Source organism: Megalobrama amblycephala, linkage group LG3 (assembly GCF_018812025.1).
Source record: "Megalobrama amblycephala isolate DHTTF-2021 linkage group LG3, ASM1881202v1, whole genome shotgun sequence".
Lineage (NCBI taxonomy): Eukaryota > Metazoa > Chordata > Actinopteri > Cypriniformes > Xenocyprididae > Megalobrama > Megalobrama amblycephala.
This window is the reverse complement of record NC_063046.1, coordinates 50,007,470-50,028,753: the sequence shown is the minus strand read 5'-3', so window position 1 is coordinate 50,028,753 and position 21,284 is coordinate 50,007,470. Positions and strand designations below refer to the sequence as shown.

At 38.8% G+C, this 21,284-nt stretch overlaps 1 protein-coding gene across 12 annotated transcripts in view; it reads left to right on the top strand.

The window, feature by feature from the left end:
• Positions 1 to 20,680, top strand: part of LOC125265611 (nuclear factor 1 B-type-like) — a 106,790-nt gene extending 86,110 nt beyond the window's left edge. For 11 of the 12 annotated variants that reach the window (XM_048185943.1, XM_048185940.1, XM_048185941.1 and 8 more), the window contains exons 11-12: positions 7,714 to 7,793; positions 14,749 to 20,680. In XM_048185943.1, coding sequence (XP_048041900.1) covers positions 7,714 to 7,793; positions 14,749 to 14,878 — 210 coding nt within the window. In that variant the 3' untranslated portion in view covers positions 14,879 to 20,680. The remainder of the gene's footprint in view (positions 1 to 7,713; positions 7,794 to 14,748) is intronic. The other variant, XM_048185951.1, reaches the window with a different exon arrangement.
• Positions 20,681 to 21,284: the final 604 nt, after the last annotated feature.

Below are 21,284 nucleotides of genomic sequence, written 5' to 3'. Positions count from 1 at the left end.
AGAGTTTTTTTTTTTTTAATCTCCAATAGAAAGCAACGTAATTGCCACATTCAAGGTCCAGAAAAGTAGGAAAGACATCATTAAAATAGTCAATAAAACAAAACAAAAATAACAACTTCATTCAACAATTACCCTGTCATTCTCCTATGCAGTTTACGTTGAAGACACAGCGCAGAGCTTCCGTGTTCTACGTCAGAACGCCGACTCATTATTGGCCGGTTCCTGCGTCAGCATCACACGCATGTGTCGTGCTGCTCACGCGTCTGCCAATACTGAGCTGGCATATGAACGTGAACACGGAAGCGCTGCACTGTGTTTCACTGCGTCAACTGTGTAGGAAACTGACAGGGTAGAGAAGTAATTGTTGAATTTGATTTTACACACAAAAAGTATTCTCGTTGCTTCATAACATTAAGGTTGAACCTCTGTAGTCATGTTGACTATTTTAACGATGTCTTTACTACTTCTCTGGACCTTGAATGTGGTAATTTCATTGCTTAAAAAACCTCTCGGATTTCATCAAAAATATCTTCATTCATGTTCCGAAGATGAACGAAGGTCTTACGGGTTTGGAACGACATGAGAGTGAGTAATTAATGACAGAAATGTAATTTACTTTTTGGGGCCCCTGTAGAAGTTAGACAGGCATTAGTGTATAATGCTTATGCTTTTCATTCAAATCAAGTAGTTTCAGACAGTCCAATTTCATTCAGTTTTTCTACCATTCAGTTTGCTAATGTTAGAAAGTAACTGATGGATTTATACACAGCAGGGGACGTTTGTTGGACTTGAATTTTTATTGCGATCACCTCCCTCGAGACCAATTCCAACATAAAATCTATCTTGTCTCTGTGTTAAAACTACTGTGCAACAATAGCTAGTATTGTCTTCAGATAGACAAAATGATATATGACTCAATGCAGTACTTAACTTGAGCAATTTGGTTTATGTCAGGCTCGGCTTAGAAGGTATTTAGTGCAATGATCTTTTTTTGGCAAAACACTCAGTATTGTAAAAAGAGTAGTAGTCTAGTGCGTGTGTGTGACGGCTCTCTGCAGCTTGAAAGGGCTGGTCTGAGGCCAGTATTTTCCACCCTCCTCTAATTGAATTCATCTGCACGCGGCGACATCATAATTAGTGGTTTTCTCTTGCCCTGCTCCTGAGTTACAGTAATGGCAAGCCTCGCTTTTATTGCTCTCTGGTTTTGCATACTTGGACGGGGCCAAGAAATGTAGAGCTCACCAACAGGGTCAGTGCTGTAAGCCTTATTTAAAAAACATGGGGCTGTTTTCTTCAATGAAAGTTTTTTTTATAAAGATGCAGAAGTGACGGATAGATGGTGTAATTGGATATAATTAAAGGACTGATATTGATAACAGCGATTCAGTGCGTGAGCTGGATGAATGAGTGATTATAATATCTTTTAACTGGTATCACACGCAGGCACCGCAGCTGCTGTAGTGTCTCATACGGCTCGCTTAATGCCTTTTGTTTTAGCTTTAGTTCACTTAACAGAGAGAGGGATCAGATGTAGACAGGATGATATATCAACCATCCATCATGTTTACATGAGCCGCAGCTTTTGTTTGTCCTCAAAAGTGAGAATTGTATAGCCAGTCCTGACCCGATTTAACCTGCGGCGCTTTCGTTGGGTAAATAATGTCTTCCGTACGTAGCGGCCTTTATTCTAAGTGATTTATCATAGGATATTATGAGATGTATTGACACCTGTGTTCCCCTGCTGAGCTTTTGTCAGAGCGTGCGGTGTGACGCGTGGGGCGTATGGATTACAGCCGACGCCGTGGCGTCACCTTACAGACCCGTAGCACTCCTTTCCCAGCATGCTGTGGGGCAGGGTGCTCCCTCCAGCTCAGCCAGGCCGTCTGGAAACTGAGAAAGCTCCAGACGCTCAGCGGGACGCTTTCTTTCTCTCTCTGTTCCTTAATGCCTCCTCTCATTTTCTCACTGTTCACTCAAATCTAAGCTTTTTTCCCCTCTCTCTTTACCTCATTTAGTGTTTCTTTCTTTCCCTTCTTTTCTTTCTGTGCTTTTCTCTCTCTCTATCCCTGTATTCCTTTTGTAGGGCTAGCATCGAGAGGGTCTCTGTATATGCTCAAACACACCCTTGCTATAATGACTCCGCTACATAAACATTCATGCCGTGTCTTTAGCCTCCATATACTGGAGTCAGTAAATCAAGCGGGTGTGTCCATACATACATAATCACTCCTCCTATTGGTCCCATAGCAACTGTTTGAGCTTATTTCATTTACAAGAACCATCTGTATGCTTATAACCCCTATGTGAGATGTTGAGACGTAGCTGCTTGTGATTTGTGGCCCGAGGTCCTTCAGATAATATGCTTGTAGTCTTTTGTCACCGCACACATACACTGTATGATATGGTGCTCAGACGCTGAAGTGGCAGCTTTGGGATGGCAGTCATTAGAGTAATGGACCGTTTCCTGTGATAAGCTATAGAGACAATTCATCCAGAGTATGGACAGTGTCGCATAGAGCCGTGGACGTGTGTTTATTGGAACAGAAATAGAAAGCTTGGTCAACTACGCTGGTGTTTTAAAGGCTGACAGTGTCTTCTAGAAAGCCAGCCGGCCGATAACCAGAATAATGCTGATATATACGTAACACGGATTAATGATGCTAAATGAGACATACAAATTAAATGAACACTATAATTACTCTAAATTAGTTACAGACTATCTTTTGGCCATTTTGAGAATATCTGCTTTAGGCGATAACTGTGACCGACTTGCTCACTTGAAGTTAATCTTTAAAAACTGTTGTTACTGTAAATTGTATTTTGTGTAGACACACTATTGGGTCAGAAAAAAATGCATTCATTTGATCAAAAGTGTCAGTAAAGGCTTTTGCCCTCAAATTACATTGTAAAATCTATTAAAATAGAAAACCGTTATTTGAAATGTTAATAATATTTCACAATATTAATATTCTTGACCTGATTTTTTTAATCAAATAAATGCAGCCTTTTGAGCAATAAAAAGTATATTTCAAAAACTTCTTACTGACTGAATTTTTTAAAAGGCAGTTTGTATGCTGATTTAGAGCTGAATGATTAATCATATTTTTTTCGTGATCATGATTTCTGCTTCTCACAATTAATTAAAAATAATTGTCATGTTATTGACAATTTTCCACATTTTCATTTTCTTGCATTGTTAACAGGCCTCCACAAACTTTCATTCTCAGGGCTCTTAGATGACACATGTTTAAATTCCCCAATTAGAGCTTTTCTCTTAAAGGTTACATTTTCTGAAATATATTTTCTCCCAACCTGGCAACCATGAATATACTATATTAAATATACTATATTGTGTTTAATGTTTTGTCTAACTGTTTGTTGGTATAATATTTGTAGAGCTAGATATGCATATTTGTATACAAGGCCTAAAATCAAAACTCGCTAAGTGCTAAATGCGAGTAAAAATTGCCATTGGCGAGTATATGAAATGGTGTCAGTCGCCAGTTGGCCGGTAACATTTTTATGAAAAATGCTAAATTGTGAGAACATGTACGATGATCAGGACAGATGACAGGCCAGTGCTGCATCAATCACGAAAGTTTAAGCTTTGTCAATTTAAATATTCAATCACAAGAAAACGTGAAAGTGAACTCAATTCATTACTCATGTGAAATGCGGAGAATTTTCTGTGGGCAAACATCCAAAGCATGTGCCCAGAAACCCGTGTCTCAGACAGCACTCGAATACTGAATTGAGCTCTCTTTCACATATTCTTGCACTTGAACAGACATATTCAAACAAAATTATGTCAAAATCCCCATCTTGGCAAGTATCCTCTTAAACATAGTTATGTCTTAAGTGAACATAAACAGTTGAGAAATAAAACGCATTTGTAACAGTATATTGGATCTGTGCATTAGCTCTTAAAGTGACAGCAGTCTAATATTTCTGCTGTCATCTGTGTTTTTAATGTTAATAAGGCAACAAAAAGCAACTTATAACTTTTGTTACTTTAATAAGGATTAATCTATGTTTCATGGCTTCCAAAAAATGTTTATGGCCAGTACCTTTTCTTAAGTCACTGGCCATTGGCAGGTGTGGCAAAAAGTTTTAGGCCATGTTTGTAAATATAATGCATCAGACAGACATCAGATGACCAGTTATTGACAGATATCCTTATAGCAGTGGCGGGTGATTCTGGCCCTTGAGATCCATCCATCGAATTGGATCTCGAGGGCCAGAGATTTCCCCACTTGCCTTAAAGTATGATCACAATGGCCCTGTTGTTAAATCAAGCTCATTCACAACTTACTCAAAACCAAAACACACAGGGGAGAATGACAGATGAGCATTCGTGCACACAACCCAACAGCACCTGCTCTAGACTGATACCCCTGTGTAATGTGTTTGTGAAAACACCAGTGATGAGAAGATTTCATTAGCCACTTTCCCCAGGGGTTCTTCCCTTTCTCTTTTAGCATTTCTGCTCTCCCTCCCTTCTCTCTCTCGGCCAGTGATCACAATCTTATTTGGCTTTATCTAATGCAAACATGCTAAAGCAACCACCACTCACAGCTGTGAAGGTGCTAGCACTGCTGTAGCATACCTCTGTGATCCGATCCGCTAGTGCCAGAGACAGATGGCACCCGTGATCAGATAACTGCCGACCTCAAGCCTTGAGCTTGTCTCTCACTATTATGTTTTTGATGCCAACATACTGTGGCATTTTTTTTTACCTCATTGTGGCATTTTAGCTGTTTCATTGCAGATAAGACCACTTAGTTCAGTTAATAGTGTTATTCCACTTAAATAACACTTGTGCTTAGATTAAAATTTAAGGTATATAGGGAGAAACTGGTTTATTTTTTATCTATCTATATATATATATATATATATATATATATATATATATATATATTTTTTTTTTTTTTTTTTTTTTTTTTTTTTTTTTTTTCTTTGGAGCTACAGACTCTCAGGCTATGTCCACACAAAGCCAGAGCTTACCCTATCCAATCTTTTTTTTCCTCGTCTAACCAAATATCTGTGTACACACGAAACCACTGAAACGACTCCAAATGATGTAGTATACATGCCAGACCAGTATGTGGTGCTGTAATTCTGCCACAGAGATACACTTAAAACAGCGAATAAGACTTGGAGCATGCGCATAAACCTTGCGCGCTGTATACAAACTATAGTAAAGCTTAGAAATAACACTTTATTTTGGCTCAGTAGCTTCTGCAGCACGAACACAAGCATCTAGAGTCTGCTATTGTTGTTGTTGTTGCTGTTTTGTGCTGTTAGCGCCGTCTGACTAGGTTCGACACGTGGGGTGTTGGCATCATCGTTTCACAAAATATACGGATAGGCTGTATACACGAAAATGCAAAGGCACCGTTTTCAGGTTTATCCACTCTGGGACCCGGTTTCACCTTCCGAAAACGCCAGATCCGTGTGGACGAAACACCTATCCGATACAAAATTTGTGCGTATACACAGAAACGCGTCTCCGTATGGACGGGGCCTCAGTGCTGACATTTTTAAGAAACCTTTTTTTAACTAGTACCATTGTTTTTTTTTTTTGTCACTTTCCAGTTTATTGTGTGGGTTGTGTTTTTGGTCTCTGTTTAATTGACCAAATCTGAAGATCTGAAATCACCCCTCTTAATTCCAGAGAACTTAAACACTGAGGTTACATGCAGTACAATACATCTAGGAGCCTTTCAGCATATTGTATGAGTGTGTGTGTTTTTTCAATGCGTGGGGTCGACCAAAACAGGATGAAGGAATGTGCACTACCAAAACAGTCTGATAGCTGACCTCAGACTTTGCCCCAGTGCCATTGTTTTCTGGCTTCAGGTCACTCGAGAACACACACACACTCTCTCTCTCTCACACAAACACACACAGTGTCACACTCGTTGCTGGAGTTTGTTAAAGTAGAGTTGGCAGTACTGACGGAGGTGGATATCCGCACACAGCAATGTGAAAATACCTCACATATTTCTCTATTAGTCACTCTTCAGAGCATGTTCAGCTAAATGGCACTTTATTCACAAGATCACAACATTTTTCTTTAAAGAAATTAATAATTGTGTTCAAGCAGGATGCATTAAATTGATCAAAAGTGACAGTAAAGACTACTTTTTATATTTCTATTCATCAGAGAATCCTGAAAAAAAGGTCCTCCACAAAAATATTTTCCATGTTTTCCGCAAAAAAAAAAAAAAAAAATTTAAATATTAATATGAAACTATTTTCAACATTGACAATAATAAGAAATGTTACTTGAGCACCAAATTAGTCAATTAGAATGGTTTCTGAAGGATCATATGACAATGAAGACCGAAGTAACAGCTGCTGAAAATTTCACAATATTAATTTTTACTGTATTTTGGATTAAATAAATGCTGCATTTGTGAGCATGAGAGACTTTTTTACAAAGAGAAAAATCTTACTGACCCCAATCATTTGAACGCCAGTGTATAATATGAATTAAAGTTTAATTAGTTAAAAATTAATTGATTTACACATAGTTACGATGTAGGTACAATGTACAACATAATGTAGTTACCATGTTTTCCCTGCTGAATTTGTAGTACATATAATTTGATATATATCCACAACACCCATGACAGGACCCCCATGCTACTAGTGAAGTTCCTGTTGAGTGTTAGCACTGCTCACCTAATTTATGTGGCTTTCGCTCTGGTAAATGTGTATTTCAGCCACCCGAATGTCTCCGGGTGAACACTAAAAAGCATCTTTGAAGTAAATATAGAAAATCAATTATTCCCCCTCCTAGATTTATTGCAGTGGAAAGGGAGTCTACAGGTCCTTTCCAGAAATGGCAAGAACTATTGACAGAGTACCATTGAATATTCAGAGAGCGAATATACCTGATGAAGGCTCATATAGCACTTGTGTGTCTGACAGGGTGTGGACGTGCATTAGCAAAATGCTATGTTCGATAAAATGTCATGATTTACTCTAATGTCATTGTTTGTCGATGGCTTCTCACACTTCCATGCATACAAATTGTTGCATGCTTGTGTGTAAATGTGACCAGTTGTTTATTTTTTTTTATCATCCACACTGACATTTTCAAAAACGGGTGCTTTGTAAATTGTGACCAAGATTAATCTCTCACATAGGCATAGCATGTTTCATGTTATGCTTCAGTGAAAACAGGCTGCTTTGACAATATCTAACAGCAGTGAAGTGACCGTAACTGCATGCACCACTTGGAATGCATGCGCTTCCTCCCACTCTAGTGTATTCTGGGATAGATGAATAACCTCCATGTAACCCAGCCCCCATTTTTGTATACTAACCTCTTCTTTTGCTTTCAGGACGGTTAATAATTAGACCTCTAATGGTATTGCATGCCACATATGACAGTTGCCTTTTTGTTTGCTTGCATTTTTGATGGCAACTTTCTTTCAATGGAATCTAATTGTAATTTAAATTAGGCATTATTTTAGGCCTAAAACAGAAGAAGATCTAATATATAATCCATAATGCAGAATTATTAATCCTGACGATAAGTGATGGTGTTTTCTTAATGTAGTAATGTAAGATTAACATCAGATAAATGTAAGAATATGTGTTGAGATGAGCTTAGGTCTTGCTCCAGGTCTTGTTGCATGCTAAATGTGTGTTAGTGCCGTTGTGCTAGCCCAGTTGTCTGACTGAGAGGTGTTTGATTGACAGCTGAGGATTTGTGACTGGCCCGTGAATCAAAACATCAGGTCATATGGCTCAGAGGAGGCTTTGGGGATTTCTTGGCAAAGGTAAACGTTTCCTTTATTTTCAACCCACCTCTCCATTAAATATTACTATGTACAACCTATATCTGCAATAGTCCAACACCCCCTCCAACCCAGTCCAGATCAAGCCCCCCTTTTCTGTGTTTTTACACTCATCGCAAAAGTGTATTTGTGATGAATTTTGTTCATGTATTCGTGTTTAAGGCCATGAATGCATCACTCATTCACGTAATGGCTAAATATGTCATGAAAGATAAAGATAAGCAAACAAGAGTATAGAAAAGTGAATATGTGCTGATTTGCATTTTGACTTCTAACTATATTTCCAAATGTTTTAGGTCCATCTCCTTTGCTGTTCATTAAACTTTGGTTTCTCAAAGTGTAATAAGTGGAACTTCACAAAACTTTTTTCAGGCTGTTGCAAGACTGTTACTGTGCACATCTGGATGAGCAATCTGCGGCCAAATTCATAGAGACTTCACACATCACAGTGCATTAACATGAACAAATTTATCATTGAAAGTGGTGGATTTGATGGTTGTAGGTGCTACATTTGGATGACTTTAGAGATGCAACTTCTCAGAGGTTTTGATATGCTGGCATCCAGCAATTATTCTTAATGTTAGCACACAGCACTCTAGAACCATCTCCATTCACTTTAAAGCAATGCTGCTAAAAAGATTTGAACAACAATAACAACAAAATCGAGATTTCCTAACGGATGTTGGATGATTTTAGCCAGTCATCCTGATCTATTGTTACCAGCTCAAAATAGTCATTAGAGACAACAGTGTTTATGATTTCCCCATGAATGTTGTTCCAAGATTTTGTTTCCGTATGTATGAGAAGTCACACTTGGTTAGCCTCCTTTGACATTCGTGGTCAGTTAGACCTCTGGAATGAGACTATAGGAGTTTTAGAGCAAAATGACCTCTGATGATTCTTCAGTTATAAAGAAAATCAGAGTAATTAATGGTTAACATCCTTATTTCCCTGGAAGAATGGAAGTTAGGAAGACGATTACTACTGGGAAGTGCAGAACTCCAGTGCAGTAGCATCTGTCTGAGGCTCACTGACAGCAGAGAGCTGCATATTTGCAAAGGTCACCGCTAAGCTTGGGGTTTCAGAGCTGAGGCAGTCGAGACTGTTTGCTCGGTTTAATCACCTCACCCTCCCGTGTGAATTAAAGTTTTGCACTGTTCTCAAAAAAATATTTTCATAAATACCTGACAGTGAAAGACTGAAATCGAAATCAAGATTAACAATTCTTGTATCTTCTCTCCAGATGCTTTTTGGTAATGGTACTATGCATCAAGCAACATTCTCTCTCTTGAACAAGCACAGAAATTAATTTTTAGCATAGTTACAAAATGAAACAATTTATGAAACTTTAATAATTATAATAGATTAAAAAAAATTCAGACCCTTTCATTTTTCACATTTTGTTATATTGCAACCTTATTCAAAATGCTTTAAAATCATTTTTATTTCACATAAATCTACATTCCATACCCTATAATGAAAAAGCAAAAACAGGTTTATAACTTTGCAAATTTAAAATGAACATCACATAAATATTCAGGCCCTTAACTTAATACTTAAGCCCTGGGTATACTTCTTTTTTTTTTTCGCGTACGCAAACGCACAGCCTTGTATACTTCATTAGACTCGTACGCATACGCAGCCGGTCGACGCATCAATCTTTGAACAATCTTTCGCCACGAATTACAACACATGTTAACATCTTTGCTAGAGGTGTACAAATGAGGGTACTCTTCTAACCTGTTTGCACAATCTCTCGTATATGTAGGCCTCCATCGTTACTGTAGCTTGCATGCGTTCCGGTCTCTTCTGTTCTGTTTATGCAGTTTTTCTTTGACTACCTTGTGAATCGACGCCCCTAGGGCATGGTTGCTACCTTGTGGATTAACTAATTACTACAACAACAAAAAAATTAAATGCGCATATGCGACCTGTGTACGCGCGATTACAAAAAGGCAGTGCACGTACAGTATGCGCATACTCTTCTGATGATGAAATTTGCATCACGCACACTGTGCGCTAACCCACGCGTATGCGTAAAAAGCGAAGTATACTTTGGGCTTTAGCTGATGCACCTTTGGCAGCAATTCAAGCCTTGAGTCTTTTTGGGTATGATGTGACAAGCTTTGCTCTCCTGGATTTGGGAATTATCTGCCATTCTTCTCTGCAGATCCTCCCAAGCTTTGTCAGGTTGACTAGGGTTTTTCAGGTCTCTCCAGAGGTGTTTGATTGGATTCAAGTCTGACTTTTGTTGGGCCACACAAGGACATTCACAAAGTCTACCCTAAGCCACTCTAGGTGAACTTTTGGCCAAGTCTGCGACCCTGAGTGCTCTGGACCAGGTTTTCTTTAAGCATATCCCTGTATTTAGTTACATTCAGCTTTTTGTCTACACTGAACAATTCCCAAGTCCCTGCCGATATATAAAAAAAAACTCCCCCAAAGCATGATGCTACCAGCACCATGCGTCGCCGTTGGGATGGTATTGCGCAGGTGATGAGCGGTGCCTGGTTTTTTCCAGACCATCCAGTTCATCAGGACAGAGAATCTTTCTCACAGTCTGAAAGTCCTTAAGGAGCTTTTTTGCTCATTTTAAGCAGACTTTCATATGTCATGCACTGCCATAAAGCTCAGTGTTGTAGTGCTGTTTGTCCATCTGCACATTTCTCCAGTCTCCACACATGATCTCTGGAGCTCAACTATGGTGACCTTGAGGTTCTTGGTCACCTCTTTTGCCAAAACACTTCCCCCCGATTGCACAGTTTGGCCAGGAGGCCAGTTCTAGGAAGAGTCCTGATTGTTACAAACTCCCATTTAAGAATTATTGAGGCCGTTGCGCTCTTGGGAACCTTCAATGCAACAGAATTTTTTTTGTAGCCTTCCTCAGATCTGTGCCCCAACACAATCCTGTTTCTGAGCACTGCAGGCAGTTCATTTGACCTCATGGCTTGGCTTTTGCTCTGATATGCATTTTCAGCTCTCCGAACTTAAATGGACAGATGTGTGTCTTTCTAAATCATCCAATTGAATTTGACACAGATTTACTCCAATCAATGTGAAACATCTCAAAGATTATTCAGAAAAATAGAATGCATCTGAGCTAAATTTCAAATGTCTAGCAAAGTCGGAATACTTGTGATAATGTGATATTTCAGGGGTTTTTTTTATATTTAATAAAATTGAAAAGTTATAATAAATGTTTTTGCTTTGTCATTATAGTTAAATTTTATGTTATGTACAAATCGTTTATTTGTACATAAACCTCATTGCCTCATTTTATTACATTTTAAGTGAAAGCTGTGCTTCTATGAATCCTTAGAGCAGTCACGACCCAATCCCCGTGTTAGGTGGGCTTAGTGTGAGCTATATGTCCTTGAGCTATATCCTTTCTCCTCCACTTTTTTAGTCTCTCCAGCTCCCTGCAGTGGGAAAGGCCTTGCTCAGCACTTCCTCACTGCAGTAAATGTGTGGAAAAGTGAAGTCGCACTGAACACACTCTCACTTCCTTCTGTAGGCATCGGTGTTACAGGCCCCTGCTTTCATTCCAGCCCCTTTTCTGGCCTCATAATAGACCACACGGAGAATGAGGGGAAAAAGGTTCTCTAGCAGTGGCTCACCCTTTACTGTTTCTCTAACATTACGTACAGAAATTTATAATTGACATAAAATAGGGGCACAGGCTTCAACATTTATCATTGAAAAACCAAGCCCAGATGTTACATTTAAAATATTCATTAAAAAGTTTACTAATTACCATGATTTTGTCAACTGCTAAAAACAAGCTTGCAGCCGGATAGAACGTGATTTGAAAGCAAGGCAATGTGCTGCAGATGAAAGCTGAAGCAGTTGAAGAGTTGAGTTCAGGTCATTGACTTGGAAATGTGATTTGTTGCTTGCATGTACTTGCAAAGATGCAGTGCCGCAGTGTGATGCATGCCAGTCCACAGCTCAACCCAAATTGAATTGAAGCCAGGCTTGTTTGTTGCCATCCTGTAGGAAATGGGTCAGCAATCCATTAAGATGGCATTAGATAATCTAATTTAGCGTCTGATTCCAAAATGAAGCAGGCCCGTGCTTGCTCCTGCAAGAGGGTGCACGTTTAGGACGAAAGACCTGTAAGCGGCTCATGAAGAAGCAAGAATCTGATAAGGGAACAGAGTTGTTTGTTTCTCTCCCTTTTATCCCACATAACACCCATCTCCCTTGTGAAGGGGGCCCATCACATCTGCACTTGTCTGGTAACTGGGGAAACCAGACAGTAGGTAACACCACACTGAACCTTGAACTTGGAAAACAAGGGGTAGTACCCCACCCCATGGCAATCAATCAGACACTGTTTATTGATGCTCTGCAAAGGCAAAGTTTAGGGCAGGAGTACATGAGACAATTTACGAGCTTGATGGGTGGTAGTCTGTTTTGCTGGCCCATTAGTAATCCTTTATTGGAACGGACCGATGAATTCCCGTTCAGGGAAAGAAGCAGAAAGCAAGCGCAGTTCCTTTGTGCTCACTTTCCCTGTTTAAGAGACCAGCATACATTACGTTGTTTTATGTGATCCTGGTCTCCAACATAGCATCTTAGCTAGATAATAATGTAGTTAACTAATGTTAACAAATGCAATCTTGTTTTAAAGTGTTAAGTGTTTAGTTGATCATAAATACATTAAATCCTGTAATATTGTGGAAATTATTACAATTTAAAAGAACTGTTTTTCTGTTTGAGTATATTTTAAAATGTAATTGATGCCTGAGATGGCAAAGCAAAGCCATTACTCCAGCATATATTGGTAGATGATATCACTACTTAATATGTACTGCTTGCTTTTTCAGTCCGGTAAAACTTAGAGAGAGAAGAAAAAACTTTGGTGCACAATTGTAACGCTATTGGATTTTCATAGGAAATGACGGGTCTCTAGTCATCAGCTCAACTCACAGGTAATTGCATCAAAGTCAAAATCAAGTCTCAAGTACATTAATATTTATCAAGTCAAGTCATAAATCCTCCAAACTGTGACTTGAGTCTGATTTGAGCCCCAAAGCTTCCCGTCCACATCTCTGAAACACTTAATCTCTCATTTCCTGTTAGATGATTTCTAGCAGGCTAGAACGGCAGAGAGAGGGAGAGGAAAATGGCAGCAGGAGGGAGGAGAGACCGAGTCCAGTTAGTTCTTCATGTGATATATTAAACCCTTTTTAAAGAGAGTTTAGTGCACATTTGATTTAGTTTCCATTCATACAACAAGTTTGTGACTCTTTCTCCTTAAAGTTTGACCCAGTGCGCACTGGAATCATAATATGCAACTCGTTTTTTTTTTTCAACCAAGATTTCAGGCTTTGGCTGCGAGTCATTTGTATAAAACTCAGACTGAATCATTAGCTGCATTCAAGGCGACAGGCAGCCGTATCACCCCGGGCTACCTCAGGAAGAATAAAGTCACTGTTCCACATCCGCTGGGTCCCTGTCCTTCACCAGCCACTGGCTTTAGCCCTCGTCTCCCCCTCGGAAAACAAACAACAAACTCCAGAAGAAAAGCCCACTAAAGCTTTGCACCTGCATCCAAAGCAGTGAACCCAGGGAAAAGTCTTTGCACACAACAGTCCCCTTCCTTCTCCTTCAATCAGCCCACCACCCTCCACCCCTCCTCGAGCATGTCCCCTTTCTTTTTCAGGGGCAAAAAAAAAAGAAACGAGAGGGGGAAAAAACAAAGAGGTGGCTGTGTGCGCCGGGCACTGTTGACAGAGCAGGAGTACGGCCTGTAATCTGCAAGCAGAAAGATTGTGTTCGGCGATTGGGTGAGACAGGTATTTCAGACGGAGGCAGAGAAGAGGAGGGGGGCATACCAGGGCTCTGGTTTCTGGCCTGCCTAATTATTCGACACATGTACGCACCATTCAAGCCCCCCTGTCCTCCCCCCAGGGAACAACATGCTGTTTGTGCACCCTGGTGCTTTTGCATCTGAGATTCGCACCACAGCTCGCAATTAACAGTCTCGTGTTGTAGTGCCGTTAACATGTGCTGAATGCAGATAGGAAAGGTCTGTAGACGGTCCCGCTGACTTAACCCTATTGATCCAAAAGTGGGTGTCAGCTGCAGGGGGCTGAGATGGATGCGTGCTCTTGGGGAAACTTCCCCCTTGCATGTGCACTAAGGGTGCTTTGTTTCTCTGGGATATCCTGTTCCCTGACACTATGCCGAACCCATTATTGTGTGTGTGTGTGTGTGTGTCTGTGTGTGTGTATTTAATAGAAAGGAAAGGGGTAGATTTCAAAAGAGAGTGGGAAAAAGTCTAGACCTGATATGTCTCTTTCATTAACTGATTCAGCTTTAAAGAATTTTGATGTTCTAACTTTATTTAAAAATGAAATGTATTAATACACTATATTTTAAAACATGTAGTATATATATATATATATATATATATATATATATATATATATATATATATGTATATGTATTTTTAGATTTTTGGAACTATTATACAACTTGAAATGTTATCAATTTTCAGTGTTGTCAACCGATTAATCGCAATTAATCGCATCCAAAATAAAAGTTTGTGTTTACATAATATGTGTGTGTACTGTGTATATGTATTATCTATATAAAATACACACATACATATATATTTAAGAAATTTTTACATGTGTATATATATTTACATTTATATATAATTTATATTATATATAAATATTTTATATACAACTATATATATATATATATATATATATATATATATATATATATTTGTTAAATATATGCATGCATGTGCGTATTTATATATAGATAATAAATATACACAGTACACACGTACATTATGTAAACACAAACCTTTATTTTGGATGCGATTAATCGCAATTAATCGTTTGACAGCACATTTATGTGTGTATGTAACATGATTATAATAACTCCCACAATCTGTCTTTCCACTGTGTGTCTGCAGTCCTGGTACCTGGGCGAGCTTAATTCCATTCCAAGTGTCGAACGGGACTCCGATTCTGCCAACAAATGTCCAGAATTACAGCATAAACATCATTGGTGAGCCCCTCCTCCAGGCAGAATCAAGCAATTGAACTGGACCCAGGAGAGACAGGTCCTCGGACAAACCAGCAAGCAGCACTTATACAATCGACACGGACCTTTGTCCCACCCTCTCAAGGACATTGGCTTAGAGCAGTAGAGTGAGTCGGGTCAAAGTGTTCTCTTCTGACATGAGCCTCTCCACACCAGTCAGTCATTGTGTAAGGAGGCCCCTGAACTGAGATACTGTGATCTTTACCATACAAACTTTAGATGCCTTACTGTATATGCATGACATGCTAGTCTCTCTTGTTAGTGTTTCTCTTGTTCTTATGTCACGATTACTAGTCTTGGTTTACGAAACGATTTAGAGGGGGGCGGCCACACAAGGGCTGGCTGGATGGATGGTTTGTAAAGCGGGCTGCGATTCGAACAAACTTTCATCAAACAGAGGCTCATCGTATTCGTAACATAAACACAGGAACAATTTTCAATGAACTGAATGTTTCTATTTTCATATTAGCCTCAACATTTAATTTACCTACAGTGGAAAATCTTTTGAATCCGTAATCTTGTCAGTCCTGTACTTGTTTCCTTTAAAGGTAAAGTTTGGAATTTACTCTCCAGAGTTAAGAACTCTGAAAACCTTTTTTTTTTTTTCCTCTTTTTTTTCCTACAATGAAAGAAAAAGCCTATATTACTAGGTAAGAAATACAATACCCCTTTTTTATTTTTTAATTTTTTTTTATATATATATTTCCTTTGAAAAGGATTTTGAGAAAAATAAGACAATATCTCATAAGAGGCAAGTGCAATTTAAATGATTTTACTGAAGGGAAGCTATCATAGTCTGTCTGCCCTAAGACTCTAAAGGAATGGGGAGTAAATGTTTTTAGGTGAACTTTAAAACATAAAAAAGAAAAAGAAAAGAAAAAATCACATCCTTGATTCGGGAAACTAGGGAAAGCTAAGGGTGGAAGAAAAGAGTGGGATTGACAGTGAACGTTTACGTGAGCAGAACTGAACACGAACAAGACAGCACTTATTTTGAGCCGTACCCAAACATGCGGGTAGTTTTTTTTTTATTTATTAAAATGAAAACTTATAGTAGGTGAAAAAAGACTCAGACACACAGCGTGTGTAAAATGGCTTATTTTGACATATTACTCACCAATCTAGTATGCATGTTTAGTCGGCTATTAGCTTGTAAAGCTACTGTTTACACTTTGATATCATGAGAAACAAGAGGAACGCAGAGTAATTTAAGACAAATTGTGTATGTGTGTAAAGCTGTACTCATTTCAACACTAACCTGCAGGTTGAGGCGAGGTCTCAAGGTGCTTATTTCAAACCCACTTTGGTAGTTCCCAACAGTCGCAGTCCCAGAAATCGTCGATTGCTCCCGGCATTCACAATGCCATTGTCTCTCCAATCAGACATATTTATATAATTAATCTTTCCAATAATCTTAATTTGCACGAAAATATATAGTCCACGTTACGTGCCTTGCCTTCGACTTTAGAAAACATCACTACACTTGTTTTTGCTGCATTTACTATCGTTTTTGGGAAAAAAGTAACATTTTTATGATAAGAAATATTTTGTACTCTGGATGAAATTGTGACATTGTTGATTTTTAGCTTCATTTACTACTTTATCTCTCATTTACAGTGCGTATCAAGGCTGTGTATAGTTACCGTTCTAAAGTTTATAATCAACCAGCATTTTTTTTTTTTTTTTTTTCAGTATTTTGGTGGTTGTCATTTTTGATTCTGTTTTAATCCATCTTCCAGTCATTATTGGGGAGGGCGGGTCCAGATTTATAAGAATTATGCAATACCAAGTTTTGCCTATGTAGGTAGTGCTTTTAGCTATGTGGATTATTAGAAGCTAGTACAGAAATACAAATAGTGTAAACATTTATTTTGTTGATATTGTTGTTGTTGTTGTTGCTGTTGTTGACATTGTTGTTGTTGTTGTTGTTGTTTTCCTTTTTTTTTTTTTTTTTAATTTGTAATTGACCAAAGTGGGAACTGCTTTCTATGCAGTGTGCGACAAGGTCTTTTTTCCCTTGAGTGTACCTAAAGGCAGAGAAGTGCGTAGGAGAGACGTTTGTTTCGTATTCTCTATAAGGGGAGGACTTTTTTTTCCACACGTTGAAGCATGTCTGCAAAGAAGGCACCATTTGGTCTTAATACGGCTGCAAAGTCACTGATTTGCCTACTGTGACTAACAAACTCCTTCAAACTTCCCACCTGGGGTGCTAGTTTGACCTTCGGTAGAAGACGACTTTCATAGAGGAGACAGCTTGACTTGAGAGCGACAATCACCGGCGAATTACGCACACTAGGGCAAAGTGTTCAATGCTGGCATCTTTTTATCAGATATCTTCACCACCCCGTTCTCCCTGTCCAGTAAATAGCTATATGCAATTCCCAAGTAGATGCCTTAAATTTTTACAAACAAGTGACTTGTTATAAAAAATGCATTACAATCACTGTCACGCAAGTTGCTGCGTGTTAAATCTGTCACAATCAGTAAATATCACTGTTTTTATTCTTCCCTTTTGAAGTGCTCAAATTTACAGCCTTATTGAGGTTGTAGGCCGTAAACAAAACCCCCCATGGGGAGAATCGGTTTTTATAGTTATCTCAAGTTTTTATAATTATTTTCGAGTTGTTTTAGACTTCGGGGAAAGGGAATAATTTAATGCTCTTATGGTCTTGAGGATCAAGAAAAAAAAAAAAAAAAGGTTTTGCACCTACAGCATATAGGCAATCATCCACCCATAGTGTCTTTCAATTAAATACAGAACAACACAAAATCTCAGGCGTTTTGCTTCACAGGGCATTACCAGCATCAATTAATAATAAACTTCACTTCAAATCCCCCTCACATTTCAAATTGTAGCCCTTAAATCAGTCAGTTTCTGAGACCTCAAGTCAAGCTGAATCTCTCCTCCTTCACCAAGATGTTCATATATACGGTATATATAATATTAAGCTAGAGTCACCCCGTTCAATGTGCACTGTTCTGTCTTTTTGTTGCTTTTGATTTGCAAAAAGTAAGTGCTTTGCAGCCTTCTGGCCGTTCGCGATGCCACTGAAGTGCATTGTGCATTTCCTCCTGAAGTGGTGGGAGTGTCAGGGTCATTGAGTCATTCTTGTGTTGGAAACCGTGAAGGAGGACGTAGGTAGGGGTCATCTCGATGGCCATCGTAATAGCAATAGTTTTCAGTAGTAGTCATTATGGGTTAAAATCTGCTCTGGCAGCTATGTGAACTGTGTGCGCGCGTGTGTGTGTGTGTGTGTGTGTGTGTGTAGATGAATACGTCAGAGTGCGTGTTTCAAGATGACTCTGACACTACGAGAGGAGAGTACATGAGGGTCTTCTATTGAAATGCCTGCCTTGTTGACAAAAGTGTGTACACTGTAAATTTCTTTCTTTCCCCGTTTGTAAAAAGAAAAACTTGTATTGGTGAATTTAAGTGATGTCCATATTTTTTAGTGAAACAAAAAAAAGCAACGAAAAAATACAAAACTGTTTTGAGTTTCGATTTGTGTTACGACTCGACAGCTGTCCGATACATAAGAAAGAGGCTAAATATGTAATTCTTTATTTTTGTTTTCCTGTACTTATAAAGTGGAGTGAATTCCCGTATGGGACTGTAAATGTTTAAAACAAAATGATGAAGGTCTTTTGTTGTATTTCGTGTTGATTAACTTGGATCCTTGAGACATTTCATAAATGTTTGAAGTGTTGTTTTGTTAGTGTGGCCATAGAGTGTGTGTGTGTGTGTGATGTGATTATGTGATATTGAAAACGGGACAAGAAATAATGTGGAAATTTGTGCTAAATAGGGTCATTATTTGTTCTTTTGAACCGTTGGGGAACTCCTAGTCACTTTAGAAGAAAGGCACCTGATTTGAGTCTCCCAACAACAACTACCAGGGTAATGTCGCTACACGACATCACAGATTGTTCTGCTGTCTTGTGCAAAGTAAAGCATGCATTATTCCCCCCCGTCAATAGAGGCTGACCCACCATACCATGTACAGAACCATTTGCCGGCTGAAAGGCTGAGATTTTTCTGCTGCACGTAGGCACCTCCATTCTGCAGTGTTTACATATGTCCGCCATGGACAGGGATCGCCATGTTAGGATGAATGCTGCATAGTTTTCAGGGCAGGCTCGGTACTCCCAGAAGCCTTTGTGTGCACCCACAGATGTCTTTTTCATGCTGCCATCACAGAGGAAAACAGCTGAGCATTTGCACTTTCCGCAGTTCCCACTAGCCCTTTCATTGGCACATTTGTTTGTTGTTTGGATTACGTCTAGCTAGCGATGATGCTCCGATTAGCCTCGGAACTACGATCAGATGGTGTTCGCATCTAGTCGGACCGAATGTTGTCATGGTAGCTCGAGGCGCTTCCCCTCACCACAGCATACAATGTCACGAGGCTTATACGGCGATCGCATTAAACCTTATTTCTGGGTAGAAGTAGCGATCTAGAGTAGTTTCTTTTTTCAAAGGGCTGATCTTTTTGAAAGCAGTGTTTTGTTGCAGAATTCAGATATTGAAAGCAGTAAGATGATGGTCTGGTCGAGTTGTGAAAGCCATGGTCCATGGCCCTAGAGAAGCCACATGTAAATAACTTATGCAAGGAGGACCAGTGGAACTCATGCAATGTCTATTTTCAGCTCTTCTGTGTGTCAGTGCAGGGAAACGGCAGGAGGACATTTTGGTCCACATCTACTCTCATATTTCCATTTCTAGGGCATTTACAACAGCATGAGTGATCATTGACATAAATAGGAACATAAAAACCAGCATATTATGAGACGTTTACCAAAAAAACAACAAAAAAAGAGAGAAAAAAAAAAAGGAAAAATATTTCAAGCAGTGCCTGTTTCAGCTCAAAGTCTCAGTGGACTTTCCCTTGTAAATATAAAAACATGGAATTTTCTTTAGGGAATACAAAAAAATCTCCAATCAAAACAGAATCTATGGGATGCCTCTTCCCATGTTTTTTTTTTTTTTTAATTATCCCTCAAATGTTTCTGCTTTTTTTTTTTTTTTTTTTTTTGGTCCTGGTTCTGTGTTTTGTGTTTTTGTGCTTTGTTCAATTTTGGATAATTTAGTAAAATGGGATACCCCAGTCTCTATTTCACAGAGATCAAGTAATAGTTGGGCAGTGTGTTTCTCTAGACTACACTTAGTACTACAATAGATGACAAAAATTGTCAGGTGAAATTTTTTTTTTGCCAGCTCCACAGTAAACTTGTTTCTTTTTTCTTTTGCTTTTTTTAAGGGGGGAGGGGGGTCTTGTGGCACTTTTATGCCCGTTGCAAATTCAGTGGTATTGTGGTAACTGAGTTTATAACATGACAACAACAACACTAACACCAACAAATAAGTTGTAACAGTTTTTAGTAGTGATTGTGGAAACAGCAGTTGTATGCAAATATTACTGTATGTTCTGAATGTACATTATAGAATCACTTTATCAAGTTTTTGTGTTTTTACTTACAGTTTAAGAAACACATGTGTCCTTCAAGAAGCTGTATAGTGAAGGCCTTGTTTTATTTTCTGTTGATTTCAACTTTTTCCATTTTCACAGCTATAAACAGTATAGGCACTGCCTTGCCTTCGAGTTGGTTGAATTTGGTGCAGGGGCTAAAAATGCCACAAGATTACAAATGAGTGTAAATAACGCTTGACTTTTTTGTGATTGTTACTGTTATATCCAGCCTATACTGCTAGCAGCTGTTTTTACTGCAGTCAATTACTGGAAGTGGATATATTTCCTATGCAAAACTGTTTAAACAATAAAATGAGCTATGCTACAAAGCAACTGTTGTTTTGGACTCATTGCTGATCTTCAATATGTTTTTCTTGCAGAAGTAATATATCAATGACCAGCTATGAAAAGTATTGTTTGTAGGAGAATAAAAATGGCTGAACCTCTAATCACACTGAAAATGTAATAGTAATAATTGTTATTTCTGTGGTTTTCTACAATCTCCCCAAAGCAAAAACAAATGTGTGTCACCAACTTATGTTAGACTGCAGTATATACATAGTTCTGTCATGAAACTCTAGATGGCGCAGACTGATGGGTCTTAACGCGAGCTGATAATTACAGCGTTAACTACTTGGCACAAGCTGACTGGTCCATATCACATCTGCAGCCAATGAGTTTGTTGCTCACACATTTATATGGCTCGTTACATTCACTATAGCAGTTGCAGCGCACTTCAGAGTTCCTCTAAAACCCTCCAACTTCCCCAGCTCCACCTGTATAGATCTGATATGGGTTATTGATATATGCCATTTGTGCAGCAGCGTATCGGCGTATGTATTGGCAGTAGCAAGTTCCTGTACTTGCTCTGCAGCAGCAGCAGCAGCATAGCAGATCTATTCTGCCAAGACCAAATACATTAACATTGTCATATCCA